General features: G+C 40.3%; 1 protein-coding gene across 1 annotated transcript in view; it reads left to right on the top strand.

Moving 5' to 3' along the window:
* The window catches only part of LOC133421855 (zinc finger protein 665-like), a gene marked incomplete at its 5' end in the record, with an annotated part of 61,219 nt that extends 44,963 nt beyond the window's left edge, over window positions 1-16,256 (top strand). Inside the window, one exon of the mRNA XM_061711643.1 lies at window positions 14,946-16,256. Within this exon, the coding sequence (XP_061567627.1) occupies window positions 14,946-16,094 (1,149 nt within the window). The remainder of the gene's footprint in view (window positions 1-14,945) is intronic.
* Between the last annotated feature and the right edge of the window lie 9,724 nt (window positions 16,257-25,980).

Raw genomic sequence — 25,980 nt, forward strand, 5'->3', positions numbered from 1 at the left:
TGTTGACACGATTCTAAGTTGTTGTTTTGAATAATTGAAGTTTGTACTTTAATATTTTCCCACCAGGAAACACTCGTGTTTGGAGGAGATGGACCGGGACCAGAACCAGGACCAGATCCAGGACCAGATCCAGGACTTGGGTCAGAACCAGGACCAGGAGTCCAGCAGCAGGACCAAAGCGGACTCTTCCTCCGCTGATCTGCAGGTCAGTGTTCAGGTCCACGTTCCCGCTCCTCCTCGCTCTTTCTGTTGCTGCTGATCATCCAAACACTTTAGTTCATTGTCAGTAGTTTGAACTGAGCAGCAGAAAACACAAACTGTTAGATTTGCAGCTTCTCCATCCTTGGCAGTCGCATGAAGAACCACAGGGAGGAAACGGTCTCAAAATGTGTTTATTTTAACTTCTTCATAGCACTGGTAAAACACTTCAGTAGCCATGCATGTCATGAAAAAGGGGTCGAAAGAAAAAAAAAGACCTGCCGCTCCTTAACAATCCGTGTATCATTCGTTCTTTCCATTTTCAATTGGCAATCAAAAATAAAAACATGAAAAAGTGACTGGTTATTTTGTTATTTGTTTTTTATTATAACACAAAAAACGGAAAAACGTCTGGTTTTTCATATTTCAATTTTAAGCACAGATCAAAAATACAAAATAGAAAAACAGGCCACAGGACTGAATTTGATTTTAATATTTAATTGTCGGGTTTACGTGACCCGGAAATGTTCTACATTCATGGTACGTGCAGTTCGGGTAACCATGGCTACCATGGCGGCGCTGGAACAACAGATTAAGGATTATTTTTAAAAGATTGATTAAGGACTTGTTCCACAGCGGTTTGATGCACAAACACATTTCCTGCACGTTGCAGCAGATGTGTCTCCTCCAATGCTCAGAAATGAGCGTCAGAAGATTCTATGCTCGCCATGATCTGAGGAGAAAAAGACGTATAGCAGACACAGAGCTGGAGAGTGCTTTGATTCAATCTATTTATGGGGTAAGTTTTTATTCAGATGTCAGCAGTATATTGCAAATATGATATATTATATAGCAAACACTGACAGTAAATGTGTAATCCCGTGACAGACGGGACCATCATATGGCCGAAAGCTTTGCTTTATTTTCTATTGGACTGTCCAAACTGTCCGTGACGCGTCGCTTCGTTTTGAGATGAACATTTGTCGGACGCCCTGCTTCTATTTTCTTCCTGTCGCTCGCATTGAAAGCCGGTTGAAAGCGCTGTAGGAAACAGTCATTTCAATACAAGAACCTCAATAGGAGGGAGATCGCCAGGGAGCTGGGAGGTTCTGATAAGATAATAGTAATAATAATAATAATAATAATAATAATAATAATAATAATAATAATAATAGGATAATATTTCTTTCTGCCACTTCTTTGAGGTTTTTGTAGTGAAATGAGGAGGTATCATAGAGATAACTTCTCATTTCAACTAACTGGATCAGCCGTTCCTACAGCGCTTTCAACGCGAGCGACAGGAAGAAAATAGAAGAACATTTAAATATCACAATATCAAGCTTGTTTTCTGTTTAGAAAGTACAAACGTAGGAAGATTACAAGTACTCACCCATCTTTTACTTGTCTCTTTACTCTTTTAGGAGTTATTTTAGGAGTTTTTCTCAGGAGAGCTCGGGCAGGTAGTGCGGTGAATAAAGGCTGATTTATGGTTCCGCGTAAAATCGACGGCGTAGCCTACGCCGTAGGGTCTGCGTTGGTGTAACGCGGAACCATAAATCAGTCTTTTAAAAAGCGAGTTTCAGCTGTCAATCAAAATAACGTGGGGGCCCATACAAAGCATACACAAAGCATACAACAGAGAGCTCCATCAGCCATACCATGAATTCTGGCGTCTGTGCTGTAAAAAAGTGCAATTTATACATATAATGGTAATCACGTGGATACTTCACGTGGGACTAAATTAATTCTTCCAACCCGACCTTCTCCAGCATGCACCCCCAGTGAAGACAGATAGTCATGAACTTTCGGCCATATGATGGTCCCGTCTGTCACGGGATTACACATTTACTGTCAGTGTTTGCTATATAATATTTGCAATATACTGCTGACATCTGAATAAAAACTTACCTCATAAATAGATTGAATCAAAGCGCTCTCCAGCTCTGCGTCTGCTATACGTCTTTTTCTCCTCAGATCATGCCGAGCACAGAATCTTCTGACGCTCATTTCTGAGCATTGCAGGAGACACATCTGCTACAACGTGCAGGAAAATATCTTTGTGAGTCAAACCGCTGTGGAACAAGTCCTTAATCAATCTTTAAAAAAATAATCCTTAATCTGTTGTTCCAGCGCCGCCATGGTAGCCATGGTTACCCGAACTGCCGCGTACCATGAATGTAGAACATTTCCGGGTCACGTAAACCCGACAATTAAATATTAAAATCAAATTCAGTCCTGTGGCCCGTTTTTCTATTTCGTATTTTTGATCTGTGCCTAAAATTGAAATATGAAAAACCAGACGTTTTTCCGTTTTTTGTGTTATAATAAAAAACAAATAACAAAATAACCAGTCACTTTTTCATGTTTTGATTTTTGATTGCCAATTGAAAATGGAAAGAACGAATGATACACGGATTGTTAACGTCTTTCCCGTAAAGTGAACTAAATTAACGTAAAGTGTCACAACATATAAAATAGAATCACGACAGTAATTGCCCTTTTCCACTAGTATCTACTCAGCGCTTCTACCCGCCACGCCCCCGTCTTGCGCTTTTCCACTACGGGCCAAGGCGGGCTGAGCCGCGCCAAGCAGATACTTTTTCTGTAACCATTCTGCCGAGGTTCTAACCGGGCTGAGCCGGCACTATATCTGACGTCCACAGCCTCCACGCCACTGATTGGTCGGGGGGCGGGGCCGTCATCACCCTCCACGCCACTGATTGGTCGGGGGGCGGGGCCGTCATCACCCTCCACGCCACTGATTGGTCGGGGGCGGGGCCGTCATCACCCTCCACGCCGCTGATTGGTCGGGGGGCGGGGCCTTCAGACGTTTGAATCAGGAAGCGGGAGTCAGCACGAGAGCGACTCGCATATTTTATTATACAGCGCAAACGTCTGTTTGGTGATCCAACTCTGAGGTGCAGATGTTCATAAACCTGGTGGCTGACGAGAGAATTAAAAAAGGGATGTAGACGGCCTGTTTTACTCTCAGCCGCTCGTGGCTCCAGCTGATTTCTCATCAGCGCCGACATGAACAAAGGCCGCGTTCAGACTGCCAGCCAATATCCAATTGTTAGCCCATCCAGATTGAAACTGGATGACTCTTTTGAAGTCTGAACAGTCCCAAATGAGATCCGATTTTTGCAAACCAGATGGAAACCACCTCCGGGGGGTAGTTTCATATCGCATTTGGGCAGATGCGTGTCAGTCTGAACATCCAAACACTCAGATCGGATATGACTGTCCCAGACGCTCCAAACCACCCGCCCATTTCCAGTTGTGGAGCTACTCATCCTTTCACAGAGAGCATGTACAATCTCTGATGTCACGTCAAAAACTATTATTTGTAGTTTAAGTGTTGCAAATTCCCATTACAAATCATGTTTTAATAGCAGAAAAAAAGACCGCATTTCCACGTACGGTGCGGGTCGCCGCGTCCCCTACGCCGTAGGCTCTGTGTTGGTGTAACGCAGAACCATAAATCAGCCTCCAGTCGCGCTGTGAGCCTGAACCTGCAGCCCGTCAGCTCATCAGGAGGAGGTTAAAGGTTAAAGGTTAAAGAGCGGGGCTGCCAGTTGTTCATTGCTGGTTGGTTTTGTTAACTCTAAGCTTTGTTGGTTTGTTAGTTGCTGGTGGTTTTGTTCTGAACACTTTTCTCTGTTTCTCATTTTGCTGGGACGCCTGTTCCTCCGCCGAGACACAACTTTTGCTGTATGCGTTCATTGTTATGTCTAAAAATGATGCGCAGTGCCCACCCAATCAGAAACGGTACAGATATTTTGGGGATTTTTTTATATATATATATATATAAAAATAAAATTATAAAAAAATAAAGGATCCCCATAACCTTTGATCGGGTGGGCAGGACGCACGTTTGGGTGGACACAGCCCCTTTATGCACATAAGTCCATTAACTTGTATTAGTTTCCAGCGCAGTCTTGAACATCCAATATGGCGGCGACGTTGACGTATCACAGCAGCAGCTCCATGGGGCGGATACGTAAATATGTCTATGCAAAAAACAAACTGGTCATAAACCATGTAATATGGGAGCATATCAGAAAGGCATGAGATTATACAACTTAAAATAACTATAGATAATATGAAATAGGACGCAGCAGTCTGGAGGTTTACATTTATCCTTCAATTAAACGAGGCAGAGAAAATTCCTCTCTTTTTTTGTAATGGAGTTACTGGAGGAATCGTTGCAGCCAGGGGTGTAGTCACATTTCTTTTAGTGGGGATACTGTCCTTACTCATACTCACCGTCCAACAGCTCATAGCAGCATCACCACCATGTGTCTGGTGCTGCCTCCGGACATGTTGATAACATAACCAGTCCTAAGAATGCTCTCAGCATGTAGACTGGAGGCAGGGCATTAGTGAATGGGATTCAAATTCAAAAGTATTTTTATTCATGTAATGACAACCTCTGAATAAACATCTTCATTTGGAGATTAATAACTTTATTCTTATGTTAATGTGTTGAATGCAACACAATACTTTTAACGGTCAAGGAATGAACAATAACAATAACTCTGGCTCATTAGTAGCAGTAACAATGAACATATAATTAGTAAATATTTCACTGATGAAATCCTGTCGGAGTTATATCAAACTATATCCAGTCCAAAGCCGTGTCAGTCGCTTCACGAGGGACATTTGGAGTTCCATTGTGAAGAGTTTCACTCACAAGAGTTTCCTCTCACGCGGCTGATGCTACCGCTAAAGCTTTCACAAAGCTTAATAATTCATAATTAATTTTTATTTCACTTAATTTCTCTTTCCACAGGAAAATTAAGGTTTATAGTTTACAACTTGTATCAACTTTTAGAGAGTGACATGTCTGCTGTTTCTGTGTTGGTGACATGTTGTACAAAATTATTACCACAGGAAGCTGAAGCCACTAAACTACACTTACTCTTTATAAACCGAGTCTGAGTCGTCTCTAAGAGTCTCTAGAGCAGGGGTGTCAAACTCATTTTGCTTGGCGGGCCGGATTTGACCAATTCTTTTTTCGCACGCTCGAAATAACAAAAACGGTGCAATTTTTTTTTTCTAATTCTTTTTTTTTTTTACCATTGTTATCTAATCCAATATCAGTTTAGTTAATTTTAAAGGAAATATGCACTTTGTTTACACTCTAATTATGTAAAATATATTTCTTCAGTTTTTTTTCAAATTATGTAAGATACTTTTAATATCATTTTACAAAGATAAACAGAAACAACTGTTTTTTTATATTTTGCTTTTTTATAAGAAATTTAATTAAAAGCATAATCTTTCTTATTACAGTGTTTCTTTGTGATTTAGAGATTTTTCCAGTACAATTAAGTGTATTTATTTTTAAAAATTGGCGTGGATATTTACGCCAGTGTGCCGAAAAAAGTCAGCACTTCTTTTTTAACTGTTTTACTTTGTCACTATCCTCATATTCAAAACTGAAATTCTCCGAATAAATATCTTATCATCTTTTTTAGCAGTGAGATTTTTCCTGAGAAAATATATAATAGTAGTCAGTTAATAAAAATAAACAACCTTCTACGAAGAAATGAAATCGGCAAATGCATTCTAGAAAACTAAAAAAATGTCCAACTGCTCTCTTTGTGGAATAACGATGGATTTGTAGAAGAAATATATTATCGGATATGCTGCGATTCATGGCCATTATTTATGCCTTCCTTTTTAGTAAATTACCATTTCGTTTTTTTGCGTTGGAAACTTCTTGCGGGCCGCATGAAAATCTCTCTCGGGCCGCATGTGGCCCGCAGGCCGCACATTTGACACCCCTGCTCTAGGGTGAAATATTGCATATTGCCTCAGCATGCAATAAAACAGTCAATGCATGATACTTTCTCATCTCCTAATTTTTTTACCTAATAATAAAATGTCAGTGTTGTGTACATGAAACACCAATATTGACGAATTTATGGATTTCTCATTGTGATCGTTAAAATCGGGATCGGTAGATACTGGTTTTTGAGATTGGTGATCGTGATAGGCCCTCAAAATCCTGATCGCTGCATCTCTATAATACTCACCGTCCAACAGCTCATAGCAGCATCACCACCATGTGTCTGGTGCTGCCTCCTGACATGTTGATGACATAACCAGTCCTAAGAATGCTCTCAGCATGTAGACTGGAGGCAGGGCATTAGTGAATGGGATTCAAATTGACAACTTCTGAATAAACATTTCCATTTGGAGATTAATAACTTTATTCTTATGTTAATGTATTGAATGCAACACAATACTTTTAACGGTCAAGGAATGAACAATAATAATAATTTAGGCTCATCAGTAGTAGTGACAATGAACATATGAATATGACAATGAACATATTAAATGAACATGAAACACCTTAAATTGGCTTCAAATCAGATAAAACCAAATAAACTTCACCTCAATAAATGAAAGTTCAAAATGTACATGCATATTTCTTATATTGAACATATGTGCTAAAAAATTGTCCATCTCTGTAAAATAGATTTTCAACCTGACCAGCTCACAGAGATTGAAACAACAACAACTGCTATTCCCCTCATAAAACAGCATTTAGGTCATTTAGGTCCCTCTGTCCAACCTAGCGTACGTAACCTAGGAGTTGTGTTTGACAAGGACATGTCCCTGGATCACCACTGTAAACAGTTGGTGAAGAATTGCTTTTATCATCTCCGGAATATCGCTAAACTGAGGTCTATGATCTCAAAAACTGAAATTGAAATGATAATTCATGCCTTTGTGTCATCTCGCATTGATTATTGCAACTCTCTTTTTATGTGTTTTAACAAAAAGGCTGTAAATCGCCTTCAGACTGTGCAGAACGCGGCAGCAAGGATCGTAACTGGAACAAGGAAAAGGGATCATATCACCCCGATTTTATACTCTTTACATTGGCTACCAGTTAATTTTAGGATTCATTTTAAGATTTTAGTACTTACTTTTAGAGCCCTAAATAATCAAGCTCCCGTGTACATTGCTGAACTGCTGAGACCCTACTCTCCCTCACGTTCATTAAGGTCATCAGATCAAAAACTCTTGATGGTCCCCCGCACCCGTTTTAAAACGCGAGGTGACTGCTCTTTCCAGGCCAGCGCCCCTCGCCTCTGGAATGCACTTCCACTGACCTTACGCAGCATTGAGTCCACTGACAGTTTTAAGAGAGAACTTAAAACATATATCTTTAGACAGGCTTTCCCCTGATGATGATGTTTCCCTGGGCATCTGTGAAGTTACCTGTTGTTGTGCTATTGTGTGTTTTATATTCTACTGCATTTTATCCCTGATGTAAAGCACTTTGTGATTGTATCTACAAAAAGCGCTCTATAAATAAATTTTACTTTCTTACTTACTTAGAACAACAATACAAACAACAGCCAAAATCTGAACATTTGCTTTACAAAAATTACACCTTTAATCCCCACATCTTCCCAGTGGGTTGGGGTTAGTAAGTTAGTTAGTACTTTCCCTTGTGTCACATGCTTGTTGGCTTAGTTTCACAATCATTGTTGTACGGCTTGAAATGGTGGTTGTTGGTGTCGGTAGACGTATGTTCCCTTCGTGGCACCTTTCTCGTTGGTAACAGCCAATGGTGCCAGGCCACACATGGCAGCTCCACTATTCAACATGTTCCCAGATTTTCTGGGATGCACATCTAATCCATTGAGATCTATTGTGTTCTTGCTGACTTCACTCATGATGGTGACACAAGATTGACAGCAGAATTGAATAGATGTTGAATATTGCATGTATTTTTTTGGTGTGTGAAGAGCAAATTATTTTGTGTAAGCTTTAGAAACCCATTAGTTTATGTTTGCATAATTTCAACAGTTTAACTGTAGATCAACTCAACTTGTATTTCTTATTACAGTTTTCTTTTATTGAGGACATCACAGTTGTCATAGAGTGCACCTGAAGTTTTGGGGGATTTTTTAGGCACTTGTGGACTTTATTTAAGGTATGTGGACAGGAAATTGGTATACACGAATCCGGCGACCGGTTTGTGTAGCGCTGTTATTGTAACCTGACGCTCTACAGCATCATTATGGCTGGATTGGTGATGCTAGACAGTGGCCTCCCATAACTAATGAAGGTATCTTAAATTAATGCTGATGTTAATTTATAAATAATGATTTGTTTGAGCGATAAGCAGGAAAGAATAGAGGAATAGGGAGATAAGGGAGTGTATGATTAAACACTGTAATATAGCATACGTTACGTGTGCTGACGCTAGCAGCGCAAAATTTTATCATTATGGAAAGGCTACGTGATTAAAAAAAACAACAACAACAACACCTGTTTATGTTTTGTTTTATTTTAGGTATCCAAGAATATTTTATTGATCGCCTGGCGTCCGATGACCAAAAAAAACACAATTACAGGTCTCTAATTGAAGGGCAGAACTATCTCAGCTCCGGATGATACAGAATACATACATACATACATAACCCCAATCTGCAGATAAAACTAGTTTGTTGAGGAAAAAATATTAACTATTTGTAGCTGCAGAGGAAAAAAATAATCTCACGAGGAAAACAAAAATATTGCTCACACCTCGGAGCCTCTTCAGCATAATATAGCGAAGTAAGAGTGATACAAAACATGAACTGTATGTTGCACTATTATACTAATTTATTGAAACACATGGCGAGTCAAACATTTACCAAAGCAGCTGCCAAACACTCCTAAACAAAGTAGCCGGAGACGTCCGTTGTGCAGAACTGCGTCAGTATTCTCATCGGAGCTTCACTCTTTGATAGGGATTTCATATGAACCCAAACCGTTAATAAACATTATTTTCTCCATGTATCGCTCCCTGGCTTCCTTGTTTAAGGTATCCCGGTAAATTCCAACCTAAGAAATAAGAAAGCACAAGTTATAGTTTTGTAGAAAATATGACATTGTACTAAGAAATCAATGTATCTAGAGTGATAGGTTACCTGTTGTATCTCTCTGCAACAGACGTTTTCCAACTCTGGGCATCGTGGCACAGGTCCCACCTAAAGAAAAGAAGAATTACATAGTGTAGCGGCCCACTTGTATTTATCACACAAGATGCAGACAGCTTCGACTGGTGCAACTTTAATTCTCTCCTCCTCCTTTCGCCTGGCATTCTTTTGGCACCGTGAAAACTATATGTACATGGACAGAAAATAATACAAATCCCACAATACCATATTATTTCCACGAATAACAAAGAGGAATTATGTTCACATTTTTAACTTCACATAAAGAATATTTAGTAAACTCAAAAAATGTTCACATGAATTAAACTTTTTAAACCGTTATGAATTACAGTTTTTATTTAAATGAAAATAATGCCAGTTTTCCTGTTTGTTTTAAATAAAATTAATCACTCATTTTTACAATGATCCACCACAAGCCTCTCCCTACCTCCTCCTACTTCCCAAGAGCGGTAAGTTTGAGCTCAGCCTGCTAGCAGCTATCCTCGACACACCTCGTAGTGACATTCCTTTCACGAGACATGTAAACAACAAAAACACGGGGCCAACCACAATAATATATATTTTCCTAAGTTTATACACAGAATATAACAAGTTAATCATTTGTTTGCATATTTTACCAACTCTGGAGCAACGTTAACAAGCTGCTACGCTCAGACGGGAACAGGAAGTTGAGCTTTGTCAATAACTGAAGTAACAGAGGAAGAATAGTGCTCTTCAAAATAAAAGCATAAAAATAAAATGGAAAATGACAGAAGTGCTTAATTCACTCTGCACATAATCTGCTGTCATTTACACATAGTAACTTCTAGTACAAGATTATGTAACATATGACAGTGAAAAAAGTTGAGCTGTAACGTAAACCACTACCATTGGTTAGCTGCAGGCTATGAATTACTTCAAACAAAGATACTTTACTAGGCAACTCAGACCGTGTTTGGTTTAACCAAACTCCGACAACATAACGTTACTCCAGTAAGGTGAAAAGAAAAACAGAGAATAAGGACATTACTGGTTGTAACGTTACATAAACATTACGTTACATCTAGTTTATACAGGAGAGCAATTCATAGGCTGCGTCCCAATTGACCCCCTCGCCCTCGTTTTCTTCATTTCCCCTAAATTTTGCACGTTCCCGTGAGGGTAGTGGTGTCCCAATTCCTGTTTTCACCTAGGGGGAGGGGGCATAACGAGGGCGAGGGGCTGAGAATATCCCCTTCAAATCGAGGGTTTTCACATGCTGACTTTGCGAGCGAGGGGCTATGAAAATTTCCCAGAACGCTACGTAAACTACGCCGTAGGCTCTGCGTCGATTTGACTCGCCGACCGAGAAACAGGCAGAGTCGTCTCAGATTGTGACCGAGGGAGCAAGCATTTTTTTGTGAGAAATAAAGAGAAATAATCCTGTGACTCATCAGATTTGTTTTGGATGTTTCTGATATAATAGTTTTCAGAAACCACCAAGTAATCCAGCTGTTATCTGGGTAATTTACACACTTTCAGATAAAGTTGCCGAAGATCACGCCAGAATAAAGGGATTTATGGTTCCGCGTTACACCAACGCAGAGCCTAAGGCGTAGGTTACGTAACCTTCGCCGTAGGGGTGGGCGATATGACCTAAAATCAATATCACGGTATTTTTCATCTTTTGAACGGTGACGGTATAATATCACGGTATTTTTTGGTACGTTTTGGGAGTAGTAGCCTGTCCTGTCCCTTTATGTGAATAAGGTTAATATTTTTATAATATAATAAATAAATGGTAGGTATCCTTATCAAAAAGAGACATGGGAGAGTATTATGCATTCTCAACATATTTATTTGGCAAAAAAACCTAAAGATCTTACTTACTCTGTACAACAAAACAAAAATTAGCAGTTTAGTAACACAAGAACAGTGTAATAATGTGTACTTTTCACAAAAACTAACTCTCTCTTCATCCAAACTCTGATGAAACTAGACATTCAAGTTCTTTGCCAGGAACACCAGCCTGTCAACATTTTCTGGCTTCAGTGATGCCCTGGAACTTGTTACAATATTGCCCCCTGTGCTGAATGCACGCTCTGAGGGTGAGCTTGTGGCTGGGATGCATAAGTATTTTTTTGCCAGGCGGCTAATGCGGGGGAAGTGGGAACATTGGAGACGCCACCACTCCAGTGGATCAGAGTCACTGTCAGCCGTCACCATCAGCAGGTATCCATCTAGCTCCATGTCAATGCCCTGCTGCTTTGGTGGTGCACTGCTACCCTTTTTGAAGAAACTGCCCAGGCTGGTCTTGGGCTTTTTCAGTTGTGCAGGAGCAGTGCTAGTTTCCCTCTTGCTTTGGTCCTCTGTGGAAGAGGCCTGTGTGGCTGTCTTCTCCTCCAGTGCTTTGGTTTCTGTAGCCACTCTGCTCCTCACTTCCTCCAACTTTTCAGGTGGCATGTAGGTGGTCTTGAACCGTGGGTCCAGGAATGTTGCCATGGTGAGCAGCTCGTCAGTGGCAGGATCGTTGTATTTTTCGTTCAAATAATCCAGGACCCTCTTCTTGATATCCTCGCACAGTCCTGCTTTATCTTCTTCTGGCTTCAAAATATCTGAATTGAGAAGATGGAGGACTGGCTTAACATAGGAGACACTAACATACTCCTCTCCTGACAGGGCATCTGTAAAATCTTGCAGAGGCTTCAGTGCTTTGGTTATGGCCTCCAACACCTCAATGTCTTGCCAGGTGGGTAGAAGGTGACGTGACTTTTGGTCTGCTGCCAGGACTTGAGTGATGGCCTTCTCCTGCTCCAACACCCTTTCCATCATTTTGACACGGGACCCCCACCTTGTTGGGGATTCTGTGACCAGCTTGTGGGGGGGCAGGTTCAGCTCTGTCTGTGCACTGGTCAGGGCCTTCTTCTTTTTCCAGCTGTAGGAGAATGAACTGACCACTTTTTTGCACATACCTGTGGCCCGTGCAACTCGAGCATCATGTTGGACACTCCTCTCTGGGAAGTAAAAAGAATGAATAAAGATATTAGCATGAGTGGAAAAGTAGGTTATCATAGTTGAAAAACTTAATAAACCATTAACTGAAGAGCAGCATAAGTATTTACAAATAGTACAGCTTTTTCATTTTAAACACAGACATATTGTACATATTTTTAAATTATATTTTTCATATAATCTGATGTTGATATTTGTATTTTATATGTGTGTTTTTTTTTTTTACTTTCTGATCCGGTCCCCAGAGGAATCACGGCTAAAAAATACTAACAATGAACAATACAATACTAATGTGGCGGCCTTACATTTATTTTTGTCTTCTTTTATTAAATACAAACAGAAAAGGTCACTTGACAAATTTTCTGAATATGAAATGTTAGGTTTAGATAGTGTAACTTACCAATAGCGTTGTGCAGTCTGTGTCCAAAACATGCGAGTCTTGTCCATTTATTGATTTCCAGAGCGCGCACCATGTTTGCACCGCTGTCAGTTGTCATGCACACCAGATGCGCTTCAGCCAAGCCCCAGGCAGAAAGTGCATCCTTCAGTCCTAACGCAATTATTACTCCGGTGTGGTCTTCAGGGAAGAAGGCGGTCTGTAGGCATCTGCTGCGCAACTTCCAGTCATCATCAATGTAGTGGATGGTGAGGCTAATATATGGCTCAGTGGTCCGGCTGGACCATAAATCAGTAGTGGCCGAGTAGGCTTCAAGGTGCCGAATTTCATTCATGACTCTGTCCCGTACCTCCGTGTACAGCTCTGGCAGACACTTCTGGCTAAAAAATTTCCGACCCGGCAGCTGGTATCTAGAGTCCAGAGTGTGAACCACATGTCTGAAGCCATCTCTCTCCATGGTTTGAATGGGCACCATGTCTTTTGCGATATATAGCGTAATTGCCCTGGTAATATCTTTCCATTTTTTACTACTTTTGTCATAAGGTGTTACAGCAGTAAAGGATGCCTTCAGTGAAAGCTGCGTAGTCTTGGGACGCGCTCCGCTGGCGCTGCTGGCGCTGCTGGCGCTGCCTGCGCTGCTGGTCCCGCTGGTCCCGCTTGCGCTCGTTTTGGCCCGGGTTGCCTCTTCATATTCACGGGCGTGCGTGTTTTTTAGGTGGTGAAACAGGTTGCTTGTGTTTCCACCTTTTGCTGTCACAACACGGCGGCAAACCTTGCATATCACCGACGTTTGCTCCGTGTCGGATGATTTAAAGCCGAACCAGTTCCAAATAACGGAGGTTCCTCCTCTTTTTGGAACGAGAGTTTCCTCTCCAACGGCCTCGGTCTCCGTTCCACTCATCTCTTTTCAGAAATATGCTATAAGTCCGATCTTTTTTTCTGATGTTTCACCAGTCGTTTCTTTATTGATTGCCCAGGTTAAGTGCTCGTTGCGCTAATTGAATGGCCACTCCCTTTTTACCAGCCGCAAAGCTGATACAAATATGTTTTATTTTTTTATTTGCAACAAGATATAGCCTATAATATATAAGGACAGGTATTCAGACCACAGCTGAACGTTTGAAGAAAATGTAATGCCTTATTTAGGCTTATTATTTTATAATTGATTTATTACGGTATTGACGGTATTGAAAAATCCATGTCGTGGCGCAGTGTCACACCGGTGATGACTATGACACCGGTGTACCGCCCACCCCTACTTCGCCGTAAGTTCTGCGTCGATGTACGCGCCGTACGCCGTACCCTACGCCGTAGGCTCTGCGTCGATTTAACACGGACCCAAGCTCCGGAGCCGGCAGAAAGAAATCTCTAAATTTCGGAGCAGATTTCTTAACAGGCGTAGCTACAACTGTTAGATTTCATCTATTAAACCAACATCTTCCTAAATGATTTATTTCAGCCAGCGTAATTCTCAACAGAGCTGCAGGTTTCTCTCCCGGGACGACAGCGCTGGGTTGACCTGACGGACACGTCTGTCTCCCCTGCTGTGAGCTGCTGCTGCTCCCCGGGGCCGGGGGCTCTTCTCATCTCCGAAAACATCGAGTCAAATTTCTTAACAGACGTTATTTGGATAAACTGAGCCCAGGTTGGGGATCTTAACGGTTACTTTTGAGCCTGAAAAAATATTAAAACTTAATAAAGTGGCATATTAACAGCGCTACAGCTGAAATTAAAACAGCTTTTGGCTCTCAGCTTCCTGATCAGGGTAGGGATGAAAACGAGGGGGAGTAGGAGAAATGGGACAGGCACCTGGGCCAAGTGCCCTAGATCTCAAGTGCCCTAAAATCTCCCCCTTCTTTTTTAGGGGTTAGGGAAGAAAAGAAGGGCGAGTGAAGTTGAATTGGGATTGGGCCATAATCTAGTGGCTCACTACACGAGACGAAAGAGACACCAAAAAACACATTTAAATCTTAATGTACCAAACAATCAAAGGATTATTTTTAAGACATTCAAAGCCTGTTTAAAATAGATACTACATGCCATAATAGGTCCCCTTTAAATGACATTTTTTAACCCAGACTGTAATAAAAACTATTCTGCCCTCAGGGGCAGAGTTGGATGGTTCCTAGCTATCAGTCATCTCAAGCAATTTCTATAAACGATTAATGATTTTGTCCTGAGGGTGGGTAGCTTTAGCCCTTCACACCTTTTGTTTTGACGTATTGAGATGTTTTATCTGAATGTTTTTGGCTGTCAAGAGCCATTGATAACAGAACATGCTTAACATAGCACTCAGACATAACACTCTTCATTGTTTCACTGTGATCATGACAGACAGCACTTGACTTGAACTGAAAAAGGATTTGTCAGGTCAACCAACAACCGGATCTAAGTCTTTTTCTCTTTCCTTACAGAAACATAAAGCCAAAGAGAGAAAAAATAAGGTCCGAAAGAGGATTCATACCGAAGAGAAGCTGTACACCTGTGATCAGTGTGGGACAGCTTTTACCCACCAGGGTAATCTAAGGCGTCATCAGCGTATTCACAATGGAGACAAGGCGTACAAATGTGATCAGTGTGGGGCAGCTTTTACCCAACAAGGTAGTCTAAGGCGTCATCAGCGTATCCACACTGGAGAAAAGCCGTACAAATGTGATCAGTGTGGGGCAGCTTTTACCCAACAAGGTAATCTAAGGCGTCATCAGCGTATCCACACTGGAGAAAAGCCTTATAGATGTGATCAGTGTGGGGCAGCTTTTACCCAACAAGGTGATCTAAGGAGTCATCAGCTTATTCACACTGGATTTAAGCCTTATAGATGTGATCAGTGTGGGGCAGCTTTTACCGAACAAGGTCATCTAAGGAGTCATCAGCGTATTCACAATGGAGTCAAGGCGTACAAATGTGTTCAGTGTGGGGCAGCTTTTACCCAACAAGGTCATCTAAGGAGTCATCAGCGTATCCACACTGGAGAAAAGCCGTACAGATGTGATCAGTGTGGGGCAGCTTTTACCCGACAAGGTAGTCTAAGGCGTCATCAGTGTATTCACACTGGGGATAAGCCTTACAGATGTGATCAGTGTGGGGCAGCTTTTACCCAACAAGGCAATCTATGGAATCATCAGCGTATTCACAATGGGTTTAAGCCTTACAGATGTGATCAGTGTGGGGCAGCTTTTACCCAACAAGGTAATCTATGGAATCATCAGCGTATTCACAATGGGTTTAAGCCTTACAGATGTGATCAATGTGGGGAAGCTTTTACCCGACAAGGTAGTCTAAGGCGTCATCAGCGTATTCACACTGGAGAAAAGCCGTACAGATGTGATCAGTGTGGGGCAGCTTTTACCCAACAAGGTAATCTATGGAATCATCAGCGTATTCACAATGGGTTTAAGCCTTACAGATGTGATCAATGTGGGGAAGCTTTTACCCGACAAGGTAGTCTAAGGAGTCATCAGCGTATTCACACTGGGTTTAAGCCTTACAGATGTGATCAGTGTGGGGCAGCTTTTACCCAACAAAGTAATCTAAGGCGTCATCAGCGTATTCACACTGGATAAAAAAATGTCTGTGATCAGTGTGGGGCAGCTTTTACCCAACAAGGTAATCTAAAGGCTGAATTAAGTTTCTGCGTCACACCAAAAAAAAAAAAAGAGTTTTGTTTTCAGTTTCAACTGAAAAATGTGTTTTAAATTAGATTTTTCACCAATTTATGTTCTATTGTTCCATCATTCATTTTTTTCATTTTATTCTTTATTTCATTCAAAAAACAAAACAATTTAATACAAACACAAATACAAATGTTCCTAACTTATGAATGAAAAGGGAGCAGAAAGAAGAAGAATCTTATCTGATCTGCCCCTTTCACAAATAACATAAATTAAAAATAATAATAATAAAAAAAAAACTAGGTGAATAAAAACAACTAAAATAAAATTAAAATAACATTGAAATAAAATTACCACCGCCTACGGGTATGTCAATCAAACTCAACATTTTTCGTTATATTTCCTTAACATACAGGCTTTAATTGTTCTTTTGAATGTAATGTTTGATTTGGATTCTTTGTTTTCTTTGTTCAGATTGTTCCATAAACTGATTCTTTCACAGAAACACAACGTTCCATCAATTTTGTCCTGCATCTTGGTTTTACAAAAATCTCTGTTCCTTTTAAGTTATACTTGCTTTTTCTTTTTTCAAATCTTTTCTGAATGTTGATTGGTAAAGTTTTTTTATGAGCTTTAAACATAATTTGCAGAATACTATAGTCTACTAATTCATGAAGTTTCAACAAATTTAACTGAAGGAATAATGGATTTGTTGGATCTCTATATCGTTTTCTACTAATTATCCTTATGGCTCTTTTTTGCAGAATGAAAATTGATTGAATATATGTTTTACAGGCATTTCCCCAAACTTCAACACAGTAGGTCAGATATGGAACAATCAGAGTGTTATATAAAATGTACAATGCTTTGTTGTCCAATAAATCCTTAACTTTGTGTAACAGAGCAATTGTTTTTGATATTTTTATCTTTGTATAATTGATATGTGATTTCCGATTCAAATTCTCATCCAGCATGACACCCAAAAACTTGGTTTCTCTTACTCTATTAATTTCAATACCATCTATATTAATTGAAGTGTACGTTTCTCTTTTTCTGTTACTAAATATCATGAAGTTTGTTTTTTCAAGATTCACAGATAATTTATTTACCTCAAACCATGTTTATATTCTTTTAAATTCCTTTTTAACCACATTCAACACATATGTTAAATCTTCCCCAGAATAACATAAAGTAGTGTCGTCTGCAAACAAAATACATTTGAGCAGTTTGGAAACATAAACAAAATCATTAATATACAAAATAAACAGTTTTGGCCCAAGAACCGACCCCTGAGGTACGCCACACTTAATAAATTGTGATTCAGATTTGACATTATTTAAGATAAGATAAGAAATCCTTTAATAGTCCCCCAGAGGGGAAATTTCCAGGTTACAGCAGCAAAGTGGATAGTGCAAAACACAAGAGGCATCAATATCACACAATAATAATAATAATAATAGAAAAACACTATAATTTATTTATCTGCACATACTGCTTTCTATTCTCTAAGTAGCTTGAGACCCATTGATGTGCCACCCCTCTGATACCGTATTTGCTCAGTTTTTTTTAGAAGTATGGTATTATTTATGGTATCAAAGGCTTTTTTGAGGTTAATTCCATAAGTGCCATTGATGTGGAGTGATTGGTTCTAAATCCATACTGACCATTGTTTAAAATATTGTATCTGTCAATAAATTTATCTAACCTAACTACAAATAATTTCTCTAAAATTTTTGAAAATTGTGGAAGCAAGGATACTGGTTATCTCCATTTTTATAGAGTGGAATTACTTTGGCTATTTTTCATATTATCAGGAAATATCCCCGTTGAAAATGACAGATTGCAAATATATGTAAATGGTTCATTAACCAATTCAATTATATTCTTTACTAATATCATATCCATATCTGCACAGTCAGTGGATCCTTTACTTGCACAACTTTTTAAAATATTCAGTATTTCTTCTTTTTCTACCTTACCAAGAAAAATGCTATTCACATTATCCATTATTGTGTTTTCATCTGTATTGTCTTTTATTGTTGGTATGTTTGCTGCAAGACTAGGGCCTATGTTTACAAAAAAAATCATTAAACTCGCTTACTATTTCAGTTTTGTCATTAATGTCATAATTATCTTTCACAAAATAATTTGGAAGAGCTGATTTTATTTGATCATTTTTTTATTACACCATTTATTATTCCCCATGTAGCCTTTATATTGTTTCCATTTTTATTTAGTAAATCACCATAGTATTCCTTTTTATGTCTTCTTATTATCCATACTAATTTATTTTTATATTTCTTATACCTTTCTTCTGCTTCTTTTGACCTTAGTTTTAAGAAACATCTATATAAATAGTTTTTCTTCTTGCAGGCATTTCGTAGTCCTTTGGTCATCCATGGTTTGTCAATAGCATTTTTCTTGGCAATACTCCTGAGTCTACAGTGTTTTTCATACAAATCTATCAATATCGTCATGAATGAATCATAAGCTATATTTACATCATTTACATAAACTCCATCCCAATTCTGTTTTTTTAGGTCTTCTTTCAGCGCCTCCAATGCTTCGTTAGATCTGTTTCTTATTAATTTTTCTGAGGTGATTCCCGTTGTATTACATTGATAATTTTTATAAACTGTGAAAACAGGTAAATGATCACTTACATCAGTTATCAAGATCCCCCTCTCTACTTTTCCATCAACTGCGTTTGTAAAAATATTATCAATAACAGTTGCACTCTGTGATGTAATTATTGTTGGTTTAGTTATCACTGGAAACAGACTCAAGGTATACATTGAATTTATAAATTCACGATTTGTGTTCATTGAATTTGGATTTTCAAGATCAATATTAAAGTCTCCACATAAAAACACAATCTTATTTTGGCTTCTTTCAAACAGCTCCATTATTTTGTCTGTAAATGTCTCTACGCAGGAACCTGGTGATCTATAGACACAACTGATTATAGCATTTTTAGCTTTTTCATTGATAATTTCCACTGTGATAATTTCCATAATACTGTCAACAACAGTTGTCATATTACTAATGACCTTACATTTCAAACTAGTGTTGATGTACAAAGCTACCCCTCCACCTTTTTTAATCATTCTATTTACATAATATAACTCATATCCATCTATCTGAAATTCATCCATATCCCCATCCTTCAACCATGTTTCTGATACTGCAATTATACTAAAACTATTTCTGAACTGCTTTAAGTAATCTTTTATTTTTGATAAGTTACAATTTATACTTCTACTGTTGAAATGGATGATAGACAGTGTTCCATTCATGACTATTTTATCGTTAACTTGCTCCTCCGTGTAATACTCACATTTGTTGTGAACAGGAATTAATATGTTTTTGTTTGTACCCTTATCTACATCATATATTTTACTCTCTAAATCTGCATCTAAGTTTGTATAATCATCCATGCTCCAGTATATCCATACATTCTGTATCCATTCTTCAATCCATTACCTTATATTTGATATCAGTTACATCAGCCGTGCTACATTATCCTGTTCTAAATGTTTCTAGCTCTTTAAGGTCTCTTATCATCCTAGCCTGTGAACCTTCTTGTTCTCTTATCCATACGTTGCCATTTCGGGTCCATGTTGCTATTATTTTTTTCTGTTTTCTTAACATCCTTGCTTCTCGTGCGATGTCCCCATTCTTTTTTGTTAAATGTTCGTTTAAGTATACATTTGTACCTTTCAGTTTCTTTGCTTGCATTAATAAATCATTCCTCTGCTTTCTACTGATGAATCTTGTGATGATAGCAGGTTTTGCCTTCTCCGTCTTTCTTGGTAATGTGTGACAAACAGAAATAGCATCATTTTGAATGTGTATGTGCTTACTGTGCAGAAAGCCACCACTTGTTGCTCTAATGTCAGCAGTTCTTCCTGTGGGGCGTCTTCTGTAGTCTCCAAGTTTCTTTCTTTCTTTCTTTCTTTCTTTCTTTCTTTCTTTCTTTCTTTCTTTCTTTCTTTCTTTCTTTCTTTCTTTCTTTCTTTCTTTCTTTCTTTCTTTCTTTCTTTCTTTCTTTCTTTCTTTCTTTCTTTCTTTCTTTCTTTCTTTCTTTCTTTCTTTCTTTCTCTATTACCATGGTTTTCAGTGTTTTCACTTCCTCCACTAGTCCAATTAGTCGTTCCTGCTGTGATGTTAGTTTTGTCAGCTCACCTGACATAAAGTTTAGAGACCTTTTAATCTCTTCCATGTCATCTGCAGTTGTCATGTCTTTGCCCCGCGTACTGTTTCTTCTGTTCGGCATTCCTTCTTCACCAGCACCAGCTCCTCAGCGCCAGCTCCTCAGCGCCAGCTCCTCAGCGCCAGCTCCTCAGCGCCAGCTCCTCAGCGCCAGCTCCTCAGCACCAGCTCCTCAGCACCAGCTCCTCAGCACCAGCTCCTCAGCACCAGCTCCTGAGCACCAGCTCCTCAGCACCAGCACCAGCTCCTCAGCACCAGCTCCGCTCCTCAGCACCAGCTCCTCAGCACCAGCTCCTCAGCACCAGCACCAGCACCAGCACCAGCTCCTCAGCACCAGCTCCTCAGCACCAGCTCCTCAGCACCAGCACCAGCACCAGCTCCTCAGCACCAGCTCCTCAGCACCAGCTCCTCAGCACCAGCTCCTCAGCACCAGCTCCTCAGCACCAGCTCCTCAGCACCAGCTCCTCAGCACCAGCTCCTCAGCACCAGCTCCTCAGCACCAGCACCAGCTCCTCAGCACCAGCTCCTCAGCACCAGCTCCTCAGCACCAGCTCCTCAGCACCAGCTCCTCAGCACCAGCTCCTCAGCACCAGCTCCTCAGCACCAGCTCCTCAGCACCAGCTCCTCAGCACCAGCTCCTCAGCACCAGCTCCTCAGCACCAGCACCAGCTCCTCAGCACCAGCTCCTCAGCACCAGCTCCTCAGCACCAGCTCCTCAGCACCAGCTCCTCAGCACCAGCTCCTCAGCACCAGCTCCTCAGCACCAGCTCCTCAGCACCAGCTCCTCAGCACCAGCTCCTCAGCACCAGCTCCGCAGCACCAGCTCCTCATCAGCGTCCCACCAGCGTTGCTCCACTGCAGCGGGACGACCAAAGCTCCACACCCACCCGAGGCGTCAGTCAGGGGGGAAAAAGGCCTTCTTCACCAGCCGTTCCTGGGAACCCGAGGAAAGTCCTGGACGTCCGCGGCTCAACCCGAGCTCAACCTAAGCGAAGTCTCCGTGTGGAATCTCCGCGTGCAACTCTCTGCAATGCGAGGCTGAGCGGGCGCAGGTGCAAACAATCACCTCAATCAGTGGTAGCAGTGGCAGTTCCAACTAGTCTCGCATTTTAAATATCTTGGCATTATCCTTGACTCTACACTATCTTTCAAAAAGCAGGTAAAAAGAGTAATACAGACTACCAGATCAAATTTCAGATACATGAGGAATTGTTTAACATCTACTGCTGCGATTCTCTATATGAACGCAATGATCATCTCCCATCTCATGTACTGTATGACCAGCTGGACCCATGCAAACACAACCATGAAACCCATTCTGTCTGTACAAGCAGACTCTCAAGGTGCTGGACCGAAAACCGTATACTTACCACCTCTGTTACATCCTCAGCAAGTACAGAATCCTCAGCTGGGAAAACCTGACAAAATTCACTGATGCCTGCCTACTGTTTAAAATGTTAAATGGTAAGGCCCCTCCACCTCTCAGTACTTTTGTCAAACAAAAACATCTCATAATAGGTCCACAAGATCTTCCCAGAGGGGGGACTGTACTGTACCGTTTAGGTCCAGCTCCTTCACTCAATCCTGTTTTTCAGTCAGAACCACTCAGTTTTGGAACATCATACCAACTGATATAAGATACTGTGCTACCTACCACACCTGTACAAAAACACTCAAGACCTGGCTATTAACAAATCAAACATGTGACCACATGTAATCAGTTCATTGTGTATTGTATTATTGTTTATACTATTATTTTGGATTGTGTTGTAAATATTGTGTTTTACTTTTAATGCTTCTGTTTTAGGTGTAAAGTTTTATAACATCTTGCCAAAAGGACTACAGTTGCGAATTAGCCCGTTGGCTAAAACTGGCGCATTTACAGTAATGTTGATTAATGTGTACTGTCCTTTTTTAAATGAACTGAAACTGAAACTGAATTTACCCTCAACATCCAGCAAGTAATCTCTCCAAAGTGGCACAACACGTTCCTCTGCCATTCTCTTGTTGCTTCCTGCAACAGACAGTCTAATTGTGAAGAGCTGATCCATGGAGTTGGCTGTGAGTGGAGGTGGTTGATGGCACAGCAAGGCTCTAAAACTCTCCGGGTACGTCCTCATGGCATCCAGGACACCAAGGGTTTTCATTCCCTCTTTAAATCTGCAAAGATTAAAAGATGACACAAGAAAATAAATCCTTCAAACTACTAATTCAAAATGCCAGCAGAGGTTAAATGACATCTAGGCTGCTAAAACATTTGAAATGTTTAAATTTACATTTCGTCACTCTGTCAGAATCTGAAATAATTCACAGAATAGACGATCATCATTTTAACCTTTTTAACTCAAGACACATGAAAACAATGGATTATTATTCTCTTTTAACTCTCTCTTTCTAATGAATTGCTATGTTAACATATGAAAATCATGAACTATCATTTTAATCAGGTCTTTCCATGAATTATGATTATTTTCATTCAGTATATTCTGTTTTAAACAACATTTTATCATATTAGGTATTATAATCATGACACAGTCTTTTTAACCACATTTTGCCATGAACTATTATAATGCTCAGCCATTAGCTCTTGGTTAGACTTAGCTTTTTATCATGTTGGCTCTTATAACCATGACACTAGCATTTGGAGATGAAACTGTTGTAAAAACCACCCGTCATCTTTATACTAAAAACTTTCTGAATTGCGTTACAAACCTTTCAAATGCCCCAGAGACTCTGCGGACCGCCTGGAACATGACAATATCTTGAACCAACAGATCTCTGTCTTCAATGCATTTTAATGGCCTGAGACACCCAGCATTTGCCAGATAATCTTGCAGTGGTTCTGTGGCACGCATCAGATCCTCAAAGGGACAGATGTACTTTCAGACACCTAAAAGCAGCACACAATATAAAGACAGAAAAAGTTATAGCAGAACATAATGTGTATTTATTCACTATATATTCTGACCTTTTTTACTTTCTCGTAGAGGTCTGCATCAGCAATGTCCTCCAGAACAGGCTTTATCGTGGAACTGCCACCAACCAGATGGGAGTACAGCGCTGGTGTAAAGAATCCTGGTGGAGGACCGCCATGTACCAGGCTTATAGCAATGGCCTGACCAGCAATAAAATATCCATCCTCTCTTAAAGCTAGAACAAACATGGCATAGAGGGAGAACATCGATAAAAATATATGGTACAAACTTACAGACATAAAATATGGTCAGTAAAAGCTGTATGACATCCAGTAGGTGGCGGCACAGGACAAGAAATGACTGACACTTCACAAAAAAGAGTTTATAGCTACTTCCACAGCAGAACCACCTAGAATCTTTAGTTCCTGCACCCTCTCTACCCCAAACTACAGGGTTTCCTGTGTTGTCTACGTTCGCACCATAGGAACATGTTCGTGAGGTTCGTGAAACATTTTAAAAAGTGCAATGAGGTCTGCGCTGAAAGTATGTGGAACTAGTAGAAGTAATAGACAAGTTTGAAGATCATTCCAATTGGACAAAAATGACAGAAACATTTTAATATTGCCAAAATATATAGATATAAAGAGTACTAAAAGGTTCAACACAAATAATAATGTGCAGTAGAAGCTACTTATAATTAAAGGATGGATTAATTAGACTGCAAAAAAAGGGCATAAGATGTGACCATAATAATCAAAAAAGATTCAAAGAACAATAAGCATGCAGAGTTCCCAAAATACATATGTGTTTGTATCACGTACCTGTGCTGTCCAATGCTAGGTTCAATCTCCCTGCCCTCCCCTCAAACATTGGTGACACTGCAAGGGCTTCCATAAGCAACCGCTGGAATTCCCTTCTCGGGCCACCAAGGTCCACAGCCTCTTCACTCAGTCCCAAGTCATCAGAGAACTTGATCTTCATCTGATACTTGGGATTGTAGGATAGCCTCTTGAACGCCCGAAAAGCACCATCCAGCACTGAGGACCTGTTGATGTTGAATCTGCATATCTGGGTGGGATCAATTTGAGATGCAAGACTGAGGAGGACTTCTGGTGCTGATTCTGTGTTTGTTTGCTCAGATGCCCTGTTGAGTGAAATAAAGAAGAAAGAAATAACAATAAAGTGTAACAATTATCTAGTCAAAGTTGGTTTCTTCAAAGATAGCCACTGGATCTTCAGTGTTAGTAGAATGTAACACTGTGGCTAACTATACAATTTATCAGAACAGAAAGTACTGTTTGATGTAAAAATTATTATTATATATATTTATTATGTAGAATGAAAAAGACTGAGATCAATGATCATTGATCAGGTCTTGCCCTCAAAAAACAAGCTGTCAATGGCATGGTTATCTGGATATGACAACTACAAATTTGCATCTCTGAACCATCTGAAGCATCTAGCTTCTAGCCTAAATGTTTATGAAGAAACCGATTGAACAATTTGATTCATGGACTACATACGCATGACTCTGAAGACTAGCCATTATAGCCTGGTTAAGATCCTCATCATCAGAAGAGAGATCTGAGGTTGAACCATGAATGACAGGTAGGCAGCATAGTGGTCAGTCCTTCCTGCACCACCACTGGGTGCACTGGGTGCTTCTGGTGGTGCAGCTTCAGTCGCAATTTCAACCAATGCTTGTGGTGCAGAGAGCAGTGTAGCTGTCGCGGCGCTGTCACTGGATGCATGTGGGGTGGCAGGAGGCCGAGTTGAAATGTGGTTTGCCCTGGACCGTGTACACATATAGCCTTCAGCTTGGAATGCTACTGTGGTGTTAAATCTCCACACAGTCATCTGAATCTGTGCTGTCAAACTAAAACAACAAAAAATATAAAATGTTGGAATTATTCTAAAAAATTACATCTGGATAAGCATTCATTTAAAATCAATCAATCAATCGGACAAATAAGAAAATAAATAAATAAATGATTAAATAAAATAAATGAATAATGAAAAATGGTAAAGCCTCTCCTCAGCGGGCAGACCCTCCTCTGGGTCTGGGAGTTGCCCAGACTAGGAGAAGCTCAGGAGGTCGATCCACAACGGGCCGGCAGCCTCCTCTGGGTCGGGTTGGTCCAAGAAGATCCATCCTGACTCTAAATCACATCTAACAGAACTAAACAAAATTAATCAGGTGGGGAGGCGGGGGAAGGGGAATAGGGTAGAAAAAAAATAAAAAAGATTCTTGCTGGGGCTCCCGGTCGGGCAACTGGAGTCTGGTGGGGGCCTCCTGCTGGTGGGGGCCTCCTGCTGGTGGGGGCCTCCTGCTGGTGGGGGCCTCCTGCTGGTGGGGGCCTCCTGCATGTGGGGGACCCTGCTGGTGGGGGGGGGGGCTCCTGCTGGTGGGGCCTCCTGCTGGTGGGGGGCCTCCTGCTGGTGGGCGGGCCTCCTGCTGGTGGGGGGGACCTCACCCCTTATTGCAATATATAAATTACCAATTCTAACTCTAATAATTATTCCTGGCATCATCATGATATATTGTTTCTTAGTGTATTATTATATTAAGTTATGAAATGTCATGCTTTGTTAAACTATAGTATTATTATATTGTTATTATAGTATAGTGATATCATTTTGTTATATGTTATATTATAAAAAATATGTTATATCAGGATATTACTATATTATTATGCTATATCTATATTATA

The sequence above is a fragment of the Cololabis saira genome, chromosome 21 (assembly GCF_033807715.1).
Source record: "Cololabis saira isolate AMF1-May2022 chromosome 21, fColSai1.1, whole genome shotgun sequence".
NCBI classification, from domain to species: Eukaryota; Metazoa; Chordata; class Actinopteri; order Beloniformes; family Belonidae; genus Cololabis; species Cololabis saira.